This window comes from Mirounga angustirostris, unplaced genomic scaffold, assembly GCF_029215605.1.
Source record: "Mirounga angustirostris isolate CCGP_5_RB_7025 unplaced genomic scaffold, mMirAng1.0.hap1 SCAF_2, whole genome shotgun sequence".
In the NCBI taxonomy this organism is placed as follows: Eukaryota; Metazoa; Chordata; class Mammalia; order Carnivora; family Phocidae; genus Mirounga; species Mirounga angustirostris.
In genome coordinates this window covers 185,649,287-185,674,732 of record NW_026991710.1, presented here as the reverse complement: position 1 = coordinate 185,674,732, position 25,446 = coordinate 185,649,287, and the positions used below count along the sequence as shown (strand labels likewise).

At 39.9% G+C, this 25,446-nt stretch overlaps 1 protein-coding gene across 1 annotated transcript; it reads left to right on the top strand.

The window, feature by feature from the left end:
• Positions 1–102: 102 nt before the first annotated feature.
• On the top strand, positions 103–16,848 carry F11 (coagulation factor XI). The gene is made up of 14 exons (XM_045879280.3): positions 103–157; positions 2,034–2,196; positions 3,489–3,595; positions 4,254–4,413; positions 5,595–5,704; positions 6,408–6,567; positions 8,681–8,790; positions 8,893–9,055; positions 9,145–9,251; positions 12,519–12,687; positions 13,780–13,955; positions 14,728–14,823; positions 15,559–15,698; positions 16,119–16,848. The coding sequence occupies exons 1-14, from the start codon at positions 103–105 to the stop codon at positions 16,278–16,280; spliced, it is 1,878 nt and encodes a 625-aa protein (XP_045735236.1). The 3' UTR covers positions 16,281–16,848.
• Positions 16,849–25,446: the final 8,598 nt, after the last annotated feature.

The following is a 25,446-nucleotide window of genomic DNA, read 5'->3' as shown; positions in this document are numbered from 1 at the left end:
ATGGAATTAACCATTCCCCTCCCTCCCTATTTTTTGTAAACCCTGATGGCAGTAAACTAATTATAAATTCACATTTTATGTGCACATTTTTCTCTTTGTAGGATGATTTTATTATATCAAGTGGTACATTTCATTTTATTTGCCTCAGTTTCTGGTGGTAAGTAGAGCTTAATCTTAGGTATGAATTGGAAATAGCTTGGTTCCCTGATTTGAAGACTAGAAAACAAAAGGGCTTAAGCCCAGAGACGGAAATCACACTAAGGTCCCACTCCATCTACTCCAGGGAAGGACATAATCATTTTATTTTTCACTTAAGGCTCTGTGGGTTTTCAAAACAGGGAAGGCAATTGAGGTGCAGGAATTGTTCATAGCAGTAGTAATCTAAGTCTATATGTATGTCCATATCCACATCTGTACCTATATTTATATCCAAATCCACATCACTCATTGCTAGTTTGGTGGTAATTAGTACTTGCTTTGTACCAAGAGGTGGGATTTGTGGACAGTGGGAGTATATTGAGGTGTAAATAAGACTTCATTAATGGGGCGGCTGCATTACAGCTCTGTTGGAAGCAACACAGAGCTTGGGGAGGGGAGGGCAGGTTTCCGTTAACCTCCAGGTCATTCTTGGGTAGCTGCCAATTTTGGAGAACATTATGTTATATTCAGAGGGTGTAGTTGGGTAATTTAGAAGGTGTATGTGGTGGGTTTTGAGCAGAGTCTGTCGCAGGGATCCTTGACTCCTTTTTCCCCATAGATCCATTTAGACTGTATTCTCAGAATAATGCCTTAAAGGCATAAAGTAAAAATACACAGGATTACCAAGAAAATCAAGTATATTGCAATATAGTTAAGGTGTAAAAAAAAACAACAACCCAACTCTGATATAAAAATGCAGAATAATAATTACCACCAAACTAGTGATGAGTGATAATGATATTTTAAGATATCTGCAGGTAGTAATTTCTTTTTAAATACAATGAACATTATGTCGGTTTGTTACTTACATTAATAATAGAAGGCTATGCCACATTTCCATTAGAGGTTAATGAAAATAAAGTTGAAATTTTCCCCTTCCAAGGCCCTGGGCCATCTAATATAAGCCTCTAGTGATAGTTTTCACTGCTCTGTACCTACATTCTTTCCCATATATTTGGTAGGTTGGTTGTTACTACAGTAAGTATTTGAGTTATATTTTATCCTTCCCAAAGTATTTCAGTTTTACTATATCTGTATATATACATTCACATATATAGTATGCATATGTTAAATATGTATGAAAGATATTAAGAAGATCATGGGCTATGTAGTAGTACTTCTTAATAGGAATATACCAAGATTAAAAACTACAACCTTTTATTCAGTGACTAATAATGATCCAAAGAGCCATAATCTGGAATATTAGATGTCTCTTCCTAGAAACAGAAAAAAAAAACAAAAAAAACCCTTATGCAATTTAGCTTTAAAAGAAAAAAAAACCCACAAACCTATGTATGGTTTCAGTTAGAATGGGATTCAGTTATTTTTCTGAGAGTCTAAAGTTCCTGTTACTAAACTGGCCCATCTTCAATGGTGATGTGATATAGTATCTCCCGTCCAGGGCCGTCAAACACTATTGAAAAATTATCTCTCTGGATCCTTTGTTTCGTATAAACATGGAGTTTCAACAAGCAAGCAGTAGGGAAAGGAAAAAGCAGGTGGCCCTTTCCAGACTTGGATGCGACCCTAAAGAACATCTTTTGCCAGTAAAGCTCTGTGCAGTTATTCAGTTACCCACAAAGCACCCGCGTCTCCAAGACGATCCCCCATCAGCACAATTCCATTGAGGCAAATGTGCCATTTTGTGATCTCCTTTTCTGTCTGAGGCTGCTCACCCAATAAACTAACATAAAAGTGCTGATTGTTCTGATTTCCAAGTTCAGGCATGTTTTCTGTTAAGTAGACCTCCTCTGCTTGCCTTTGTGAAATTATTATCTAATTAGACAATGAGCAACTAAAATCCAAAATAAGGCATGCCATGTATTATATCACAGACTGTGTAACTGAGCTGTTGACCGACACCTACTTCCAAGGAGGAGACATCACTACCGTTTTCACGCCAAGTGCCAGGCACTGCCAGGTCATCTGCACCTACCACCCACGCTGTTTGCTCTTCACCTTCATGGCTGAATCGTCATCTCAAGATCCTGCCAAATGGTAAATGTTTGCATTTCTACATAGAGGAAATAGTTTTTACGTGAGGATTACTTACCAATGAATATTCATCTACCATTTTATAAAATATAAAGGTCAGCAGTTGGAAAACATATTGGCCCTCAATTGAAATATGAAATATTACAGAAAAAAAAAGATGGTGTTTAGACAGGTCAGGGAGGAGCAGACGTGCCCCTCAGTGTGGACTTTCCAACTTCTCTGTGGTCTAGATTTTAACAGTACACTTTCTCTCTTATTTCTCTCCACTTTTATGGCTCTTAATAATTTTGTTCTTTGCTTTTTGATTGATTATTTATATTGGATATTATTTAAACTGGTGCTTTTCCCTCAATTATTTTATTAGGTAATAAATATTTATAAAGGTAGTTTCAAAGAGTAGTACAGTGATCCCCTGACACCACCAAGACTTTTGCCATTTCTTCCCTATCTATCATTTATCTATCATGTATCTAATCTATCTGTTTAACCATTTGAATTAATTTGAAGACATTGTAATACTTCACCCCTAAATATTTCAGCATACATTTTCCTACACAAAAAGCATACAATTTAAACAAGAATTCCTTTATAGCATCTCAGTTGTCCCCCAAATATAATTTTATAGCTACTAACTAGAATCTTCTCCAGATTCACAAATCGCATTTAGTGGTTTTGTGTCTGTAGCTGTATTTTTAAAATTTGAGGTCATTCCGTCCACCACTTTTGTTTCCATGGTGAGCTTGAAAATTCAGTAACAAAGTTTTACTACAGAATTAAGTTATCAACATCTTTGTGTATTATGGCCGCATTCATAGATATTTACATAGTACCCAGAACTTTAAATTACTATTCTAGAATCTACAGCAGGGCTTGGCAGACTCTTTTTTTGACAAGGCAGGGAATAAATAGTTTAGGCTTTACAGGTCCAGAGGCAAAATCAAGAATATTACTTAAGTACTTATATAACCATTTAAAATGTAACCATTTAAAAATATAGAAACCATTCTCAGCTCATGGGCCATACAAAACAGGTAGAGGGTTGTTTGACCAACAGGTCATAGTTCATCCCCCTCCCATTTCCAGGTAGTAGGGAATACTGTATGTGATCTTTTAAGTGTAGGGATGTTGGAACGAGAAACAAACTCGGTTTGGCTAAGAAAATATTTGTTTTGGCGTGAGATAGAGTGGTCTGTTTCTTTCTCTTTGACTTCCTGTGTGCTGACTCTTAAGATCCATTATTTTAAAACAGAAGTTCTCATGTAGTAATGTTATTTATTTATTTAAAAAAAAAACAGGTTTACTTGTATCCTGAAAGACAGTGTAACAGAAACACTGCCAAGGGTGAATATGACAGGAGCCATTTCTGGATATTCTTTCAAGCAATGCTCACACCAAATAAGTGGTAAGATGTCTTATTAGAATTCATAAATACTAGTTACTATGATACATATGTATAATTACATCACATAGGGCTTTATAACTATAAAACAAAACCCTGCTGTGTGGTCATAGAATCTCCAAATGAAGTGCCTTCAGTGTAGAGTAAAAACTAAGCATGCATGTCCCCTCCCACCACCCCATTCATTAAAATTTACGTTATTGAAGGACATGTCTTACTACATTACTCCTCATCATTCATTTATTGTCTTTCTCTTTCCCAGCTTAAAGTTTTTATATAAAAGTCCTTATTAAACATATTACTTCAAGTCAAAAGAGCACCTGTAAAATTTGAGATGACACTTGTCTTAATAGTGAAAAGATTCTTGAATAGGTTCGTCAATCAGTCAAGGGGTTAAGGAGACCAGGGAGGCCAGGGTGGAAAACTGAAACAGGAATTTACAAGCCTATATTGTTGCAATATAAGAAGGACCTTGGCATCCTTTTGCTGCCTCCACCTGTGAGTAGAAATTAAGCAGATTAAGATGAAAACAAAGGACTTCTGAGGAACAGTGGCTGTAGGTGTCGAAAGAGTAAGTCAGGAGGGACCGTTGCTAAGGTAACGTTATTTCAGTTGCCCCTGGAGTCTGGAAGATCACCATATTTTCTGCTTTTGTTTCCAGCTTGCAACAAAAATGTGTATGTGGGCCTGGACATGAAGGGCATGAACTATAATGGCTCGGTCGCCAGGAATGTTCAGGAATGCCAAGAGAGATGCACAAATGATGTGCACTGTCACTTTTTCACATACGCAACAAGCCAGTTTCCAAGCGCAGAGCATCGGTGAGTGAGCCATAGGCTGAGCCCAAGGACAGTAAGTAGATCATTACATTATCTGATGGAAAACAGAATTTCTCCTCAGCTTGATGCCAAAATTCATGTTTAGCCCCTAAACGACATTTCTATAATAAGTACAGTGCTGATAAGTTTTCTTCACGGAAAGTGCATTTAAAGCCCAACTTGGATGCATTTCCTTTATGGTAAGGAGTCTGTCTTTTACTGACATTGTTACATAAAAAAAATGCTTAACCCATCTCCTAGCTAATTTAAAAAGTGATACATTTCTTAATTGGCAGTTTTGAGACAGTTACAATTGGTCTGACTGTGCCATTCCTGGCCTAAAGGATTATAGAATCAAAAGGAAAAACCTACTCAGACCTCTCTAAATAAAAGTTCCTGCCCCATACTGGATTTTGAAATATTCCAGAGATAAATGGGTAGGATATAAAAATGACCTGATCTCTAATGATGCATCTGTGTTCTTTTTTAAAAAGTTTAGGGGAAAATGGCACTGACTTTTATATTTAGAAATATTTGTGAAGTTTTAGAGTTGTATAGTAAATTATACTTATCTAGAATCAAAAAGAGAGAGAGAGAAATAAGTTCAAATGACTAGTATTTGGATTTACCTTTGGGTTTTAACATTCCACTGTCCACATTCACAACAAGGACGTGAGTACAAAGCAAATAAAGCAATAGAGATTTATTTCAAAAACACCAATGATAAAACAGAACCTTCAAATTAATAAGCAAGCTTTCATGGTTTGTGTTTAGCTTAGTTCATACTACATCTTTTTACATTTTTTACATCTAAGACTTAACACAACATGGACAGCAAGCCAGGAACTTGGGAGGTGCTGGGCATTATAAAAAAGTTAAAATGCTAACATTGAGAAGGGCTTGAGAATTCATTACTTCCTACCTGCTACTCTTCAGACCACCATCCCTCCAAAGCTGGCATTTGAGTAATGAAAAATAAAGTTGACACAATTCACAGGCCCACCAGGTCCTGGCAGAGCGAGGACTCAAGTCCAGCTGTCCAGCTCTCAGATCCATGCTTTCCAGAGCAGTCCTTTATCTGTAATGCCCAGGCAGGGTCTAAATTGGAATTTCTTATCACCTTATGTTTTTTCCTACTTGTATTTAGAAGAGTAAAACATTTTTCCATTTTTGTTTTTATTCAGTAACGTTTGTCTATTGAAGTACACCCAAATGGGGACACCAACCAGAATAACGAAGCTCAGTTCAGTGGTGTCTGGATTTTCATTGAAATCCTGTGCGCTTTCTAATCTGGGTAACTATTATTTACTTAGTGAGGTGGTTTAGCCATTAAATAGTAAGGGCTGATGATATGTCTGATGGGCCTAACTTAGGATCCCAATATGTGCTCACTGATGAAGTGGACCAAATGATCTTTTACCTTCTTCATGTGAAAAAATTCATTGTGTCCTATATAATTAGAGCTATGTTTGAATTTAGAATAATCACTTCATGTTTCCTAGTTTAAAAGAAAATTTTAAAGATCTTGAAATAAACAAACCTTTAAAAAACTGTTATTAAGACTTTATTTCTTTAGAGCAATTTTAGGTTTGCTGCAAAATTGAGGGGAAAATATAGATGTCCCATATACCCCTGCCCCCACACATGCGCAGATTTCCTCATTATCAACATCCCCCACCAGAGTGGTACATTTGTTACAGTTGATTAACGTACACGGACACATCATAATCCCTCAAGTCCACAGTTCACATTCTCATTCACTCTTGGTGTTGTATATTCTATGGGCGTAGACAAATGTATCATGACATTTGTCCAATGTCATTACAGTATCATACGGGGAATTTCCACCGCCCTAAAATTCCTCTGTGCTCAGCTTATTCATCCGTCCCTCGCCCCCCAACCAACTTTTCATATGGCATTTACAAATACGATGACAGGTATTTTACTGGTTATGTTGGTGAACTGATTTCTTAAGCATGGTTTCTTCTGTTGTGCAGCTTGTATTAGGGATGTTTTCCGTAGTACAGTGTTTGCAGACAGTAACATCGACAGGGTCGTGGCCCCAGATGCCTTTGTCTGTCGCAGCATTTGTACTCACCATCCCAGTTGTTTGTTTTTTACCTTCTTTTCTCAAGAATGGCCAAAGGAATCTGAAAGGTAAGGAGTTAAGATTAATGTGCTATTTTTTTAAAACAACTCTTCAAAATCCATGGTTAACAATTCTGAGCTACTACACATTTGATCTAAATATCTGCATTGGGTAAATCAGAGTTGCAAAGAATTCCTAGCTTCTCCCTCTTCCCATTCCCCACTTAATGGCCACACATCCCATGTTAGCAAGGACTCTTGTTTTCTTTAGCTGGGGGAGGTCCCTACCTTCAGCAAAGGGAGAGTTGCCTAGTTCTGAACAGAATGAAGAAAATATGGATGACCATTAAAAGGCAACTTAGTTCAATGCCCAGTTTGAGATCGTTGAACCTGGAGCAGAACAAGCTGGGAATTTCAGCGAAATGTCAAATCTGAAGTGAAGAGAAGTGGAAATGAAGGCCTACATTAATGGAATTGGGGGTAATTGTGGAGGGAGGTTTGAGAATTGAGATGCTGTTTCCCTACTGATGGGTATTAATACAGGAAACCATAATAAAGCATAGGAAATTTCTTTGGTCATTAAAGGGATATCTGTTGGGGTTGCTGCCCCTCATTAATAAGACTAAAAAAACCCCTAAGTCTGCTTCAAAACTAGGTTCTCTATATTATCTGAATCAGAATTCTCAGAATCCTTGGTATTTTCTTGGCTTAGCTGCCCATGTGGGGAGTGTGTCCCCAGGAGCAATCCAGCCAGCGTAAGCCCTCAAGTTCACTGTCCATCAAGCAAGTCTGGTTTTCCATTGAGCAACTTTCAGAAGTACTCAGTCTGTCACATGACAATATATCTGTTGCTTTTATTTACTCAACAACATAATGTAATTTATTTGGTGCTTACTGTATACCAGGCACTGTTCTAAACACAACTGCTACCATTAGTGAACTCAATAGATAAAAACGCTGCCCTACTTGGACCAGAGTGGAAGTGATAGAGAAGTAATCAGATTGGGAGATATTGTCCATGTAGGGCCAATAAGATTTGCTGATGAATTTGACGTCAGCTCTGGAGGAAAGAAAGTCAGTGACAGCTCTGAGACTTTTGGCCCAGGGAACTGACAGGATGATAAAGCCGGTGATGGGGATGCAGATTTCATGAGGAGCAGATTTCAAGAGAGAAGAGATGCCTAGTAGACATCCAGAGAGAAGTGTTGAATTGGCCATTGGAAAGAGAAATCTGGAACTAAGAAGAGAGGTTTATGTTCTAGATCTGTGTTCAGGTGTTACCAGAATACAGCTGGTGATTAAAGTGACTGAAACTGGGTGAGACCATCAAAGGAACGAATGCAGTCGGAGAAGAGAGGAGGTGCAAAGATTGAGCCTTGGGACATGATAAATGTCACAAATTAGAAAGATGGCTTTGTAGTGTTGGGTTAATCACTATTCTTTTTCTTTTTTATTCCTTTTATAAAATTCCTAATCAATACATTTAAGAGAAGTAGTGTATTGGATCCTCGATACAGGGTGAGAGAGGAAGATGAATGCTACAAGCCAAGATTTGGCTTTTTAAATTTAAATTAATTAAAATTAAATAGAACTATATATTCATTTCTTCTGCTGTATTAGCCACATTCCAAGTGCTCACTAGTGGCCATTGACTCAGATGGCACAGACATGGACTATTTCGATCATTGCAGAAAATTCTGTTGGACAGCACTGCTCTAGACTGTGATTTGAGGCTAATTAGGAGAAGTTACTTCCTTCCAGGAAGATGCAGTCTGTGTTGGCTTTCATTTATCCCTGTCTAAGCCAGGAATTAATCTGCCATCCAGAGTCATCCAGCTACTCTGGATGGCAGATTTCTCTGTAGCATGAAAATTATGGAATCTTTGAGATGGGCTAGGAGTGTTGAAAGAATGCAGGTAAAGAAGGAAAATGCTAGGAACACTGACAGTAGAACCAGCTCAGAAAATTTTTATGGAGGCAAGTGGCTTTGTTTGAAGATTTGTCTACCACAAATCATGGGGTCTGACTCGGTGATTTATGAAGAGTACTTGCAAAATGAGAAAATTTTCACTGTTCAATACCAACATGAATTGCCTTTTATATGTGCTATAAAAAATAGTTTTTTTCTTTGATATATCTTACATGATATATTTACATTACCTCCTCTTTTTTTTGTGCTTAGAAACCTTTGTCTCCTGAAAACATCTGAAAGTGGATTACCAAGTACACGCATTAAGAAGAACAAAGCTCTTTCTGGTTTTAGTCTGCAAAACTGCAGGCACAGCGTCCCAGGTAAACAGCAAAAGCGCTTTCTTCCGATCGAGCTTAGCAAACCCAAGGTTGACAAGCGCTAAGGTTTTGTGTCTCATATCTGATCTGTGGTTTGCTGTCTAGTGTTCTGTCACTCCTCATTTTACCATGACACTGATTTCTTGGGAGAAGAATTGGACATTGTTGATGTGAAAGGGCATGAAGCCTGCCAGAAAATGTGTACCGATACCATCCGCTGCCAATTTTTTACCTATTCCCCATCTCCAGAATCTTGCAACGGAGGGAAGTAAGACCTATGACGTGTTACATAGATGCTCCTGTCCCATCTTTTTGAGGGGTGCCTTGTGCTTATACTATTTTGTTTCCAACCTGCAGGGGTAAATGTTACTTAAAACTTTCTTCAAATGGATCGCCAACTAAAATACTTCATGGGAGAGGTGGTATTTCTGGATATACATTAAGGTTATGTAAAATGGATAACGGTGAGTTTAATGTTACCTGAGGAAAAAAATACATCTGTAGGAGTTGTTCTATACCAAATATATCATGACGGAGAGAGTCAATAATAGCCACAAAGGGGAGAAAATTAGTACAAAATGAACTTAGATGCAATTTTCTGTTATTTTTGCTCCTGTCACCCAGGCTGACCATGTTTTAGAGGTAAATATTGGGCCTTAACTAAACTCTGCATTGCCTAGTATTAAATGAATATGTGTTTTAATTTAACACATTTATACAGCTGGTATTTCATGGTGAGACTCAGGTTTAGTCAACACTTTGGTGTTTGATTCTTGTTATGAGGGCCAATGATCTTATTATCTTTTAAAATTGAATATCAACCAGCATTTTGGTTAGATCATTCATTTTCTGTCCATTGGCCACTACTTGACCTTTAATTGAAACATAAATAGTTGTCATGTGTTTGAAAAATTATGTATTTATTCAAGAAATAAAGTAGCTCCTTTTCAAGGGCCTTCATTCTTTCAGATTGCCTCCAAGTGTTCTGCATATCTGGGAGTATTGGCAAAAATTTACAGTAAAACCTTGTTTAGTTATAACCATGAGTGTGGTAGGGTAGAAAGGAAATTGTCCACATTAAAGAAGACCTATAATAACATAAAAATTATGATGGAAATCAGATCAGCAGTGGCCAATTCCAGTGGCTAATTTCTGAGCATAGTAGCAAGGGCTGGTTTGTAGGCAAACAGAATGATCTAAGGGACAGAATCCCCTACAGGGAAGAATATACCACACTCCTCCCTAAATTACCCATTATGACTTCAGTACTTACTGATTTACATAAAACTGCATTTTAGACTTTTATTGCTTAATGCCCAATATTATAAAGCACTACAAATTTAAGATTCAACTGAGATTTAGTGAATAAAAAGAAGTGATGATTATACTTTGTAATAATTTTCAAAGTATAAAAATCTTTTGTGTCAGAATCATTTCTCTATGAGAAGGTGAGTAAATCCTTAACTTCTGAGAACTTGTTTCATAGGATATATAATATTGTGTCCAATGCTAATATCCTAACTAGGAAACCATGCCTTTCTGGAGTGTAGAGGGATCTGGTGGGAATCTTTGGATGGCCCAAGCTCCTTTAAAAAGCCAGCCAATGAAGTTGTATCTCAAAGACTCTCTGTTTTCCTCACAATACATTGACCTGAGACAGAAGGAACATTTACGATAATTCTGTCATCTTAGTTCTGCTAAGCACTAGAAGGGACACTTGGCACTTGGCAGATTTTGTTGGTGGTGATGTTGATATAGTTTCTAAAATGGGAATCAGCACTTACACCTTAAATTGCAGAATCCATTCCCCACCCTCCTTCTTTCATTATCTTCTTCTCTGATGAATGTATGGATTCTGGTCTGTGAAGGCTACAGAATATCACGTGGAAACTGATAGCTGAAGCAGAAAATACAAGGTAAAAGGAAATCTTATGACTTTTTAGGGCACCTTCTGAAACTAGATCATTAGATTTTCCTGCACTATACTAGATGAAATAATACCCTAATGGGAGGGGATATCTACCTGAGATATTTATCATGTCTTATACTGTCATTGGTCTTCATAACTTCTTAAAGATACAGAGCAATTGCCATCAAAAGAAATGTTTCCTGACACAAAGTCTAACACTAAACACATATATCCAGCATTTTGTTTAAACTGAGAGACAAAAGAGAATGAACAAGACCTATTATTTATCCCTAAGAAAGTCCTTCTTGTTTGTAACATATTTTAGTTACTGCTTACCTATTAATTGTCCTAAACTTTGCCTTTCCTTTCTTGTAAATCATAACAGCTTCCCTGTAATTCCAGAATCTAGTCAAAATCTTCAAAATATTTCTCTGAAGCTTATCTCACCCCATCTACTCTCAGGTGAGAACTCTTCTCTCAGCATCCCAGCCTATTTAAGCTTTCACAAGCACTTCAAGCTTGTTCCTGCCTCCAAGTGTTACCAACTGGAGTTTTCTCTAAGACTCCTTTTCCTGACCTCTCCTTCTGTTTGAAGTCTGCCCCAGGATTATATATCCATTTTCTGGTTGAGGAAAGAAAGGCCTATAGAGGTTGTTTTACACCTACAAAACCAGGGAACGGACCATCTAGGACTTGGCTTTTGCTAATAGTGACTCTTTTGCTAATTTCACACTCCTCCTTTAGCTAAGGCCATGAAGCTTCCCTGATCCTCTGGGCCTTATTGTTCTGAGTGTGCTCTGGGAGTAGCATGTTGACATCACCGGGGAGCTTACTAGAAAGAGTTTCAGGTCTCGCCCCAGACTGAATCAGAATCAGCATTTAAAAAAAAAAAAAACAAAAAACTAGGTGATAAAAATAAAGTAAAAATAAAAGTCAACCCAGTGATCCATATCCACATTAAAATATGAGAATTGCTCTAGAACACTGTTGTCTATGAGCGCCTCATCCCCGGTCTCCCTAGGTTACTGGGCCAGATTTGGCCAAGGCTCCCATCAGGAGGGTGGGTGCTCATGTTTGGCATCCCAGGAAGTAGAAGTAGACTGGACTGTCCTGCCCAGGGTAGCTAAGACAGGAAGAAACAGAGGGGTAAATCAGAATCAAAGTCCTTGGAAAGTATCAAGGGTTGAACCTAGAGAACCTCAAACTGTCAACAAGGCCAAAAGGCAGAAGCAGTTCACAAACAGAAGAGCAGCCCAGGTTTGGATGGAACCCAGCTGGAGCAGGAGAGACTGGGACCAAAGGTCAGCCTGAGGGGAAGATGATGGGGGGAATTGGATAGATGCTGTCAACTCAGTGGAAGGTGCTCACTTTTCTTTATAATAATATTCTCAAACTTCAGCAGGGCTGATCGAAATTCAGATTACTAGGCTCCACTGTCCAAGTTTCTGATCTGTTAGGTCTGAGGGAAGCTCAAGAGGTTGCATTTCTAACAAATTCCCAGGTGATGTGATAGGTCCAAGGGCCACACTTGATAACTACTGCTTTGAAAGAACCATCAGGGTTATCATGTGAGGGAAGATAAGACTGCATGCAATACCGGATGAGACTTTCTTTGGGGGTATGTAATTACAAGGTGCCTTAGTCATTCCATTTTCCTGTGCATGCTTTGCTTGCCAGCTTGACTATAAAATTTCTTCAAGTCAGGGTCATTATAAAATATGGAATCGAGGGAAGGTTTTCTCCTCTTTGTGCCTGAAGGAACATAACTACTGATGGAAAAGGAAGATTTAGGAAGCTACTCATTGCAACCCTTCTGTTGCAGAGTGTACAACCAAAATCAAGCCCAGAATTGTTGGAGGAACAGCATCTGTTCCTGGTGAGTGGCCGTGGCAGATAACTTTGCATATCACGTCACCCACCCAGAGACACCTATGTGGAGGCTCCATCATTGGAAACCAGTGGATACTAACAGCTGCTCACTGTTTCGACGAGTCAGTACAATTCCTGTTTTTATTAGTCCCCAGGCTCACACATATATTAAATCTATCATTAGCATTTTAATAAATACTTTAAAAATGTAAATTATCCTATTTGCTAAATTAAATTTCTAGAGTGAAAAAAAAAAGGCAAAAGGGAAGAACCACTTATGGTCTACCAGCATCAGATTAGGTGCAGGAACATGATGGCATAGTATTTCACTTTCCCATTTAAATGCATACACATGCCCAGGAGTGTTCTTGCTGTTTTCCACCAGTACATATCTTCTGTGCATTGTCTCGGGCCTTGGGTCCAGAACTAAACACAGGAGAATTTCCCCTTCTCTAAATCTAATATTCTCTCTCTCCCCCGCTGCTTCTTCCCTGTTTCTCTTCTCTCTCTCCCTCCTCTCTATCTCCCTGTGTTTCCAAATATAGAAGGAAGAGTTCATTATAAATCCTCAAATTGGATTCCCTACTTAGGTCAATTTCAATATTGGCCAGACCTAAAAGCTCCAATGGGAGAGTATATGTATCCCAGGGAATTTTAGTTGGCCAAACTTGCTCTTTGCACTTCAGTATTCTCTGAGTTTCCAGACATGGTATTGTGTGTTTATTTTTGTTTTTCATCAGTATGTAGCTAACTCACATTATAACTCACAGATATGTTTGAAGTCAATAATCTCCTTTACTTTTTTTTTTTTAAACCATTTCCATATGGGAAAATGTAGTACCAGAAAATCCAAGTGAATTTCTCAGGATCACAGGTAATAATGCTAGGGTTGAGACTAGAACCTGGAACTCTTCATGAGAGGGAGATCAAGAAAGAGAATGAGAGAGAGAGAGAGAGAGAGAGAGAGAGAGAATGTGTGTGTGTGGGTGGAAAGAGCCTTCATTCATTTTTGTGTTTAATATATACTAACCCAGAGCTTTTTACAGGAGGCATATGTGAGTGAAAAATTTTAGCATGAAATCACTCCTTTCCCTCAAAAAGCCCACCACCTGTAGAAAACATTAGTAATATGTAGGTAATTAGCAATATAGCTCCAATGTTTGGGAATTATTTGGTAATGGGAATTTCTTTTCCTCCTATTGTTTATTCCTTAGGGTAGAGTCACCTAAAATCTTGCGTGTCTATAGTGGTATTTTAAACCAATCAGAAGTTAAAAAGGACACATCTTTCTTTGGGGTTCAAGAAATAATAATTCATGATCAATATGAAGTGGCAGAAAGTGGGTATGATATTGCCTTGTTGAAACTGGAAACTGCAATAAATTACACAGGTATGTTGGAATTTTAAATGGGAAGTTACCAACAATGATTACCTAGATGTAACGTTTAACACCTCCAGATTCATGCCCTGACCCCAGCAATCACAAGGTGGTGTGATCATGAAAGAGAGAGGGTCTGCAAAGCTAGTCTTTTAGTCTGTTAAGACTGGCACTCTTTCCTGATTATTAAAAAAATAAAAAATAAAAAAATAAATCTTACTGTGGGGTGTGGGTGAAGAGCTAAGTTTTCTGCAGGCTTTCTCAGATGCACCAAATGACATAACTATATACTGGAATATTAAAGATGTTTATATCTCTCTTTTAGGGGCTAAAGAATTTCAGGTCAGAACAAGTAAGCAATTTCTACAGGGTCACAGACCTAGTTAGAGAGATAGAGCTCATGGGGAGGCCTATGCCTTGATTTCCCCCTTATTTCCTCACCCATCTAGGTCTGAGGGAAGCTCAAGAGGTTGCATTTCTAACAAATTCCCAGGTGATGTGATAGGTCCAAGGGTGCGGATAGGTCCCTCACCCATCTAGGTCTGAGGGAAGCTCAAGAGGTTGCATTTCTAACAAATTCCCAGGTGATGTGATAGTTCCACACACTAGAGTATGTGATGGATAATGCTGAATATGAGGAATGAAAATGAATGGCAATGAGGCAAAACCCAAATATAATAAATAGAGAACACACTACATAATATAAAGCGAAAGAAGAGAGTCTCTCCTGGAAGAGAAGGTATATTTTGATTCTGATGACTAAACTATGATTTTTAAAATTTAGATGCTCAGAGACCCATATGTCTACCTTCCAAAGGAGATAGAAATGTAATATATACTGATTGCTGGGTGACTGGATGGGGGTACAGAAAGTTAAGAGGTAAGAAATGATGTTTCTCAGTGTGCTCCATCCTAAAGGTAAAGAACATAGCTCAGTTTTACCCTTTTCTGCCGTATCAAGGCATACAGCTAAAATACGAGTAAAATAATCACATCCTTCAACTACAGAAAGCATGTTAATAAAAATGAAAATAAAAATGAAAAAAGCCACCTGGGTGGCTCAGTCAGTTAAGCGTCTGCCTTTGGCTCAGGTCATGGTCCCAGGGTCCTGGGATCGAGCCCTGCATCGGGCTCCCTGCTCAGTTGAGAGTCTGCTTCTTCCTCTCCCTCTGCTTGCTGCTTCCCCTGCTTGTGCTCTCTCTCTCTCTCTCAAATAAATAAATAAATAAAGTCTTTAAAAAAAATGAAAAGGCAAAATTACCCAAGTGAGGAGGATCCCACATCTGTTTGATTGGAAATTTTAAATATGACAACCTCTTTAAAGACTAATTATTTTTAATGAAGTTTAATGTGAAACTTAGCACTTTCCATGAAATATCCTGGCCTGTTATCCAGTTATTTTCTCTGGGCAGTAATTCCAGTTAGAGGCATACTTAGTTTTGAACTTAATGTTAACAAACAATCTCTTCTCTATACTTTGTAATTATAAAAGTTTTATGAGGTAAACCTAATATTTTTTCTAGATTTTTATATAAGTATGATTTTGGTTTTAAATTCATATCTTTATATTATATATATGATTGTTCCATTAACAAGCCAAAATTTTTTTTTTCAGGCAAAATACAAAATACTCTCCAGAAAGCTAACATACCCTTGGTGACAACTGAAGAATGCCAGATAAGATACAGAAGGCATAAAATAACCAATAAGATGATCTGTGCAGGCTATAAAGAAGGAGGGAAGGATGCTTGTAAGGTAAGAGTGTTTTCAGCTAGTTGAATATATTCACATTAGAATGTTTAATGCATTTTTTTTTTTTAGAGCAAGAGAGAACGTGTGCACAAGTGGGGGAGGGGCAGCAGGAGAAGAGAATCCCAAGCAGGCTCCACACATGGAGTCTGATGCAAGGATTGATCTCATGACCCCGAGATCATGACCTGAGCTGAAATCAAGAGTTGGACATTTAACTGACTGAGCCACCGAGGCTCCCCAGAAAGTTTAATGCATTTAAAAAGCAGTCTTCTAGGAGCCATGTTACATTTGTTTTACTTACATTGAAGTTTGTTAAAGAGCCAAGAAGAGAATTTTAGGCAAAATCACTCTGAGGAACATATATTTAAGATGAGAAGCATCTGAACTCATCTGTGCACCTTTTCTTTCCCCTCCTCATCACAGGGAGACTCAGGGGGCCCCCTGTCCTGTAAACACAACGAAGTCTGGCATTTGGTGGGCATCACCAGCTGGGGAGAAGGCTGCGGTCAGAGGGAACGGCCAGGGGTTTACACCAACGTGGTTAAGTATGTGGACTGGATTTTGGAGAAAACTCAAGCAGTGTGAAAGAGTCCCCAGATGCTATTTGACACCCTGGAAAGCAAATCAGATTATTTCTGGGAGGAGGGTTTTGATTGCACTGAAGACAGACGCTGGGCTGCCATTTTGCTCCACAAGTTATGATACTGAGACAGCAACGCATTGAAGGGGGTTGGTATTTGTGAGAATGTGCCAAAAGAAACAAATGGTCATTTTCAAAATTTCCATTCTATGATAATCTTAGTTTGTTTTCAGCATAGAGTCTCTTGCTTTTTGATCACACGTTACTGAGCCAAAGAAATACTCTACGGTGATATTTTTTAAGATTCAGGTATTGATATTTTTTAAGATTCAAGAATCAAATTGTGGCACCAGAGGCTCCGGTAGAACTACCAAAAGCAACTACCATAAAAAGATTCATGAAGTGAGAAATGGGAGCTGGAGAAAATGGAGACAAGGACAGTCACCCTCCATTTACAAGAATCTGTATTCTGCCTACATGAACATCTTTCTTTTGTGAAAGAAGAACTGGACTAGATTCAATGGCCGGTTTTCAGAATAATCAGGAATTTTTGTGATTTCAACTTTTTTTAAGAGAGAGAGAGATGGGTGGGGGGAGGGGCAGAGGGGAGAGAGAGAATCTTAAGCAGGCTCCATGCTCAGCACAGAGCCTGACACAGGGTTTGATCCCATGACGCTGAGATCATGACCTGAGCCAAAATCAAGAGTTGGGCACTCAACCAACTAAGCCACCCAGGCGCCCCTGTCATTTCAATTTTTAATGTGTTTTTAAATTAGTTTGGGTAGACACAAGCCATGAGTGAGTGTGAATGTAGACTCTAGAATATCTATCTGGGAAAGGATTGAAGGCTGTAATTCACCTGAGAGGGGTATCTTATGGGAAGAATCTTAAAGTTGTACTTGCCTAGAAAACTACTGGTGCGGAGATTGTATATTTATTCGGTGTAGTTCTGGGTAAGGGAAGCTGATCGAGGTGAGGGGAGCAAGATAGAGCCTTCCCAAGACAATCTGCCACTGTGAGTGTGAGTTTACAAATCTACATTGATGGTAATAAAGGGACTGGACAGAAATTGATACAAAGTACATCCAGACTACAGGGAAAAAACAATTTGGGAACAAGTGGATGGCTATCGTAGAGTCTTCATTATCTTCAAAGCAGCAACCTGTATGCTAAGTGTTGGGGTTTTCCCTTTAGTGCGAGTATTTGCCTGGTTATTGTTTCTGATGTGCTGTAATAACTAGAATGTGCATTCTCTCCACTGCAGTTTTCAACATGTATCCACAACTTTACATCTCATCCAGTGTGAAAAATACTTAGCACACTGAACTATGAGGACACAGGGGTAAACAAGCAGCTATGTCCCTACCCTCATGGAGTCCCAGTCTAGTTAGCATGAACAACAAAAATAAAACAATTACACAAGTATAAAACTTCAACGAGGGGGATGCACAGGGCACTCTGACAATGGAGAGGAAGAAGAGCATTTGGGGCAGGTTCAGAAACTGGGATAAAAATGAGTTTGGCTGAGGAAGGCAAACGAAAAACAAAAGCAAGTAGAACCCCAAATCAGAAAGACTGGGGTGGTCTAAAGGGACCAGATCCAAAACGCTTATGGAGTCAAAGAAGACTGAGACCGAGACTTGAGCACCATTAAAATTATCAAACAGTAGTAATAATTTTTTTTTTATTATCTGCTTATTACTTTAGTAGTCTTGATGGAACACTTCACATTTAAAAAAAAATGTTGGGATATAATTCTTCATAGGAAGAGATCTTTCCTCTATATTCCCCATTCGTGTCTTTTCTGTTGTTCAAAAGGAGAGGAAGGGGCATGAAAGGTGGAGGAGACCATGTGTTACTAATCCATTTCTGAATAAATGTTCTTTAAAAGAGGGACAGAGAGGAAGATCTTTCTGGAAAATCTTTCCTGATAAATATTTGAGAAAAACATACACGTTAGTTTTGTCATACTTAACATTGTATATTATCTTAATTTTTGAACAGTATGTATATCCCCATGATTCAGAAATGAAAACACTGGGAGAAGGTATAAAATATACCTTATACCCATAGTGAGAAGGTTCCCTGATCCACACCAAAAAGATTGTATACCCTAACACTGTTCAGCACTGTTCTCTTTTTCATGCTCTGCCTTGGAAATATTTCTGATTGGTACACAATGGGATTCCTCAGTCTGTTTTTTATAAAAGTATGGTATTCCAGTGTGGGGATTCCAAACACCAGCCACCTACTGATGGACACCTAAGTGGTTTTCAATTTTTTTCACGCATTCATATGTGGTAAATGTGTAGCATGTATTCCAGAAGTAGAATTGCTGAGAACAAAACAAAAAGAGCAAATGCATTTGTAATTTTGATAAATATAATCCAATTTCTCTTCAAAAACCTGTGGCAATTTTCTCTCCCATTAGCAATAGAAGAGAGGGTCACACTTTGGCTACCTTTATGACATCAAACTTGGGCATTTTTGACAGCCTGATAGTTGGAAAAAGGCATCTCAACGTAGTTTTGGTTTTGCAATTTTCTTAATATAAATGACATTAAACATCACATGTATAAGGTCACCAACTTATTAACAGCTTGATATTTATTTAAATATTAATTTAGTAGTTACCATGTAGACAAAAATAGAGTATGACCCTTGCAGCCTTATAAACATGGTAAGAATCCTTGCAAGAAAAAAAGAAAAAAACTTCCAGAGTTTATCTTGTTCACACTGGACAGTAGCTCAGTATTGTAAAAATATTGGTTGGCTATCCTTCTCCTTGCATGTTCCGGACATAAATTTGGGGTGGAAGATTTGTGGGCATCCAGTGATGTAGCCTATCCTCCTTGCCCTGGGAATGAGTCTGTGGCTGAGCAGGTCTAGGTAGCTGGCAGGTGGCCTCCCCCAGCTACTGTGATTGGCTCAGAGATGTCAGTCTGAGCAACTTTTAAGACTTTGTCAAGGGAATGGCTTTCTCCTCCTTCTCCGTGTGAATGAAGAGGCACTCATCTTGGTTGTGGTGGCAGCAGCTTTGAGAAGCCAGCCCAGGGCCCACCGAGACATACAGAATGCCTGAAGCCTGAACAAACTCTGGGCTTCCTTGTTTCATAGCAATAAATCCCTTTTCGTGTTTAAGGCCGTTCAAATTGGGTTTTCTATTACTTGCAGCTGAAACATTGGGATGCACTGGGACTTAGTGACCTAAAGTATTATTATTACCCTGATTCAATTAAATTTAACCTACATATATTAGGCACTTATAACTGTACTATTCGGCGGGACTTAGTTTATGTTTTCTTCTGATTTTAAAAGTTCTATTTTCTGGAATAATTTTGGTTGGGACTCTTTACAGAGCCATCTCTCTCTCTCTCTCTCTGAGATGAGTGGCACTCCAGGGCAGCGAGTAATGAGGCCACACATGGCCACACATAGTGTGAGTCTCATAGGCCAGCACCCTGGGCACCCGTAGGTTGCCATTATCACAGATTCTAAGAAGTGAAACCAAACTTTGGAATGAGAATCATATACAATATTAAGGCATTTATTTAAGAAAGACTTTGTAAACACATTTTGTATTATGTATGTTACACTTAGGGCCCTACCTGTTGCCCAACCTCATTAAAGAATCAGGGTACCTGATCCATTTTGATGAAGAGACCTCTTCCCTCTGGTCCTGTTCAGTCCCTCTTCTCTCTTCATCCTCTGGGCTCTGCATCATGCTAACATTCCTTTGTCGTGTGCTTTTCCACACCTTACACCGATCTGGGTTAGAACGGGCGTTTCACTTTCCTTGCGGGAGAGGATTTTCCACAATCTGGTTGACAGTGACTTGAAGGTCACCTTCAGAGAATTCACCAACCACACCGATGTTCCAGGAGCAGTTACTGGTGGTTGTGTGTTGTTACAGTAAGTTTCTCTGTGTGCCTTTCTACATGACTTGCCATTTCCAAGGCCATCCCAGAGGAATGTACCTGTATGTGTGTGTGTGTGTGCGTGAGAGAGAGAGAGAGAGAGAGAGAGAGAGAGGGAGAAAGGGAGAATGAAATGAATATTTAACACTCACCTCAGCTTCACCTCCTCTCTGGGTCTCGATGCTTCTTCATCTTCATATGTGGTTTTTGTTTTAGGGCTTCTGTAACAAATTTATTCTCTCACAGTTCTGAAGACTACAAGTCCAAAATTGAGGTGTCAGCAGGGCCTCAGTTCCTCTGAGGCCACCAGGGGAGGGTCCTTCCTTGCCTCTTCCAGCCACTAGTGGCCCCATCTGTTCCCCGGCTTCTGGCTGCCTCCCTCTGATCTCTGCCTCTTGTCCCCACATGGCCTCCTCCCCTGTGTCTCTTCCCATCTTCTTATAAGGACGCCAGTCATACTGGATTAAGAGCCCCAACCTCCTGTGTAGAGTATATACTGCAAATAGTATATCATTTTCTGTCATTATCCATTTAACCCAAATGTTCAAAGAAGAGACCATATTCAAATGACTCATACAGTAACTGACACAAAACATATCCAATAAATGACTTCCCTCCCTTTTGCCCTTGGGCTATCAGGTAATTTTGTGACAAATGTAATAATATATGGTGGGATTTCCAGATGAAGATTGTAATTGTGCATGTATGTGTTTGTTTTACCTAAAAAGAGGTCAACTTTTATCTACTGAGGCAGTTCTCCCACTTCACCCAACACCCCCCAGTGAATGTGTGCACACTTTGTAACCAAGGAACTTTCCAAGGAAGGACACTGTGCTGTGCATGGGCAGGAATTTCTAAATTTGGTGAGGATCTGTAGGTAATATCAATGCTTGGATACTGTCAAAAGAACAGCCAGGGCGGCACTCGTGACCGTGGTTGGAAAGGCACCTTAACAAAGTATACAAAATATGAAACCTTTGTCATTACATGGAAAACAGTATCAGCCACAAAGTGGGGGGGGGGGGGTTCTGACAAGTCTCTGCTGCTGCTACTTAAAAGAATTATCCCCATTATAAGAATGGTAAAGCAGTGAAATCAAGGCCAGAATTTCCTTTCTCAGGAATATCTATATAATCAAACTACTAATTTGTATTTGGCTTGGCGGATCTATTTTTCAAGGCATTACTTCACTTAGTTGAGGGAAGGATTAATAAAGCGATTTTAGAGTGATATTTCTGCATCATATATATTTCAATGTGTCTGTAGAGTGGCAGCAATCAAGGTAGGACTGTTTTTCCAGACTCGAAAGTTAATTTTTCTTTATTCAGATTCTACTTTGTAAATGAGAAACGAAATGAAAAATTTCAGGTATGCCTGGCAGCTTTAACATCCTGACATCAGGACACGAGTTTAGCAGCGCATTGATGGCAGTGCTGGAGGTTATAAAAACCGTGTGCGGCTCCACTATGGCTCAGGTGCTCAATTTGTTCATCCTTCCAATTTATCTGAATTCCGGGCATTTTACATTGATATCTATGTTTCCAGTCCCCCACTACCCACCCCCTCACTACTCAGGGTATTAAATCCCATGTGAAGAGAATTGTCTCTGCTGTCCTGAGGGACACATTAGAAAGAAACAGGTTTCTAAGATGCTACACGTTACCCACAGGCATTTTAGATGAAGATGAAGCTGCTCTTCTGTCTGTACCCAAGGCATCGACACTGAGGGTATTTCAGGAGATGTATGTTCTCCTCCCTTCTTCCTACAAATTCCAGCGGCTTCTAGTTCAGTGTTGGGGAATAGTGTATGTGGAAATAAACTAGGAGCTTTTTTTTTTTTTAAAGATTTTATTTATTTATTTTACAGAGAGAGACACAGTGAGAGAGGGAACACAAGCAGGGGGAGTGGGAGAGGGAGAAGCAGGCTTCCCACCGAGCAGGGAGCCCGATGTGGGCCCCGATCCCAGGACCCTGGGATCATGACCTGAGCTGAAGGCAGTCGCTTAACGACTGAGCCACCCAGGCGCCCCAAACTAGGAGCTTCTTAAGCAGCCTTTTAAACAATCCCAAGGAAGGTGTGACCATAAGGCTATCCCATCATTATCACTTCGTTCTATCCCAAAAGAGTTAAAATGGACATTCTAGAGTTAAGCGGAGAGCTTGTTAAATCGATATCCTAAACCTGAGATTCAGTAGGTCCAACGATCAGTGATTCGTATTGTTAATAATAATAGTATCATTTTGATTAACAGAAATGAGAAAAAGAATACAAATAAGGAATTACAAACAGAAATGAGGAAAATCTCTACCTCTTACGCAGTGCGTGCTACGTGCTGCACACTGTTCCGTGTGCTTTACCCCTCCTACTACCTCATACTCCTTATTACCACCATGTATGAGAAGGTATTATTTTTCCAGTACATCATAATGTTATTTGTCTTTACAGGGAAAAAAAGAAAACATCAGCGGGTACATATTTTCAGCTTAATTCTCCACTGTCCCACTAGAGGGCACTTTGATACTTCTTTTTGTTACATTTTAAACCACAGCGTCCACACACAATGCACTTAATGTATCTAAACCATTCTATGTAGCTACAGTATCTGGAAACATTAAATCAACTGCCTCAATTCAGATACGCTTGACTTTTCCAATATAATTGTTGTAAATAGTCTCTAGATAGTAGTTTCTCCTTTAAACAATATGCTCCAGAGTCCCCAGCTTTGGGGACTTCGCTTCCCTTTAGTGACTAACTACTGTGAGCCCCCAACACTGGGTGCACAAGGGGTCGAGGTGCACAGCTGTGCCCCTCAGACACCTGTAGGGCTGCAGGTGGACAGCTCTCCTGTGTTCCCCCAAACCATCCCTGTTGTCCTCTGCCATGTTGCTGAGTCGCGTGGCTCAGGACTACTTCCGGCCATGGCTTTGCGGATTCCTTTAAGCCACTGCTACCCTCCCCACATCTTTCTACCAGCCCCCAACCCTCTGGTCACTCCCTGCCTCTCCCCCACACCTGCTCTGCTGAACATGGGAGCAGGAGGCCTTCCCTTGATTACCCAGAATATTAACATCAAGTTGCAATGTTTAAAAGGAACACAATCTTTGAATACTAGAGGCTTGAGGATAACAGAAAAGAGAAGAAAAAGAAAAAAAATACACATACACGCACATACACACATACAGGCAAACAGACACACACGCACACACTCGGAAGGGGACATGGACACAGTCGCTCCAAAACTCCACGGCTCAAGGTCCCTCAGGGACGTCTCCCTGCCGGCTGTGCGCGGCAAGGCCCAGCTCAAGCACACTCCAGCCACGGGGCCCGCGGGGACAGCAGCAGGTGTCGTGGGGCGGACGCTCACACGCCTCTGTCCCCACGGTAGGCCCTGCCTTCCGGTTTCAGGTACCCGTGCTCCGGAAGCAGCCGCCCCTCACTCTGACTCAGCGTCATTACGTCAACGGCAGCCTCGCGCCCCTCACTCTGACTCAGCGTCATTACGTCAACGGCAGCCTCGCGCCCCTCACTCTGACTCAGCGTCATTACGTCAACGGCAGCCTCGCGCTACGTCGTCACAAAGCGCCGGCGGGTATCAACCTCGCTTCCTGCCCTGCGTCTGCGTTTCGTCTCTCACTGTGGCTCATTTATAAGTTAAACTCCGTTACAGGTATGTCCGTGTAGGGAAAAAAACCACATGGTATAGAGAGGGTTTGGTACACTGTGTGGTTTCAGGCACCCGCTGAAGGTCTGGGGACGTACCCCCGTGCGTGGCGGTGGGGGACCTTCTCTGTGCCCTAGAAAGCCTCTTAGGGCCAGAATGTTCATCTGTATTTGGTTTGTTCACATCGTGTGAACAGAGCAAAGGCCTGACATAGGGATCTTCGCTGACTCGTGAACAGTGTGCATGCCGTACGTTGGCCGGCTGGCTTAGGAGCTTCCAAAAAAAAAGGAAAGAAAGAAAAACTGGTGGAAAGACAATGTGGGGAACAAGGATTAAGGATGCAGTTCTTGATAGGGCTCAGTGTGAAATCTGCATAGCTTCCAAATGTGCCGACCAGAGGGTGCAGTTATCCTGAGAACTGCATACCAACGCCAGGCAACAGTTTGGAGAAGCTGAGAAACTGCTTGCAGCCGTAAAATGGCACTCCGCCTGAGTCCCACCTTACCCCGTGTCCAGTCTGTAGCTCTCATGTTTTCAAAATCGCTCCACTTGAGCAGCCTATGACAAAATTATCGCTCAGCGCTACCAACCAGAGATACTCAGGTATTCTGGGAGGTCTCGTGGTGCAGAGCCACTGGAAATTTGCAGATACTGTCCATTTTTATCTGGTTCCCATGAAGCCTGGTTGGAGAACTCTCCGGTGCCTGGGCATCGCAGGAATGCACTTGAAATGCCTCCCCAGCTCAGCCATTACACCATTAAGTTAAAATCACCTGTGGAATTTTTTTCTTAAAAGCTCCCTTCAGAAAGTGAGTTCAGGTGATGTCCCTCTGGTAAGAGCTGCCTCATGGGCAGATATTTATTTGAGCACCACATAATTTGGGGGGAAAATGAAGTCTTAGAAGTCATACTTTATTCAAATGCAACCCATTAAATTGTCTACCTGAAGAAGAGAGCATAGTCTCTATTAGAATACAGAGCAAACTTCTACACAAAGGTATTACTTTGGAATGAATTTCTCTTTAAAGATTTCTTTTTGAACTTAAATAACGATTGCTACAAAGCAGAGGACCCAAAGATGCAAATACCAAAATATTCAAAACTCCCAGAGAAAAACTAACAAAATTAACTGTTTGACCCATAACCTACTTCATCCAAGAATAATAATTAAAATTGATTTTGAGACCTGTAACTGTCATATTTGATTATGGAGGATGGGAGATAGGGAAGAAACTTTTAAAACACAATTGGTAATAATATAAATGAGAAATGTTAAATGTTCTATCAGGAGAACTTACTGAAAATATTTTCATTATATGCTCATACTCTGAATTCTTCCATTTTTATATTTCTAGAACCTAATAAAGATAGCTTGAAAGGGAAACTTCAGAGCAATGTTATATTTGAATATAGATAGAAACATCCAACATGAAACACAAGCACATAGAATCCAGATTTGGATTAAAATAAAGAGCTAAATCACTTTATTACATGTGAATGGATCTAAACTGATTTGACCTCTCCAGGAATGTCAGGTTCTTTTGGTAAATAGCTTCTCATTGGCTAGAGGAAGGTTGGCCGCCTTACGCTCA

Bases quoted from the DNA above. Each gene is read 5' to 3' on its own strand.
- F11 (XM_045879280.3), top strand. From the start codon at position 103: ATGATTTTATTATATCAAGTGGTACATTTCATTTTATTTGCCTCAGTT. The intron at 158-2,033 runs GTAAGTAGAGCT...ATTATATCACAG, and splicing joins ATTTGCCTCAGTTTCTGGTG to ACTGTGTAACTGAGCTGTTG. The intron at 6,568-8,680 runs GTAAGGAGTTAA...TTTTGTGCTTAG, and splicing joins TGGCCAAAGGAATCTGAAAG to AAACCTTTGTCTCCTGAAAA.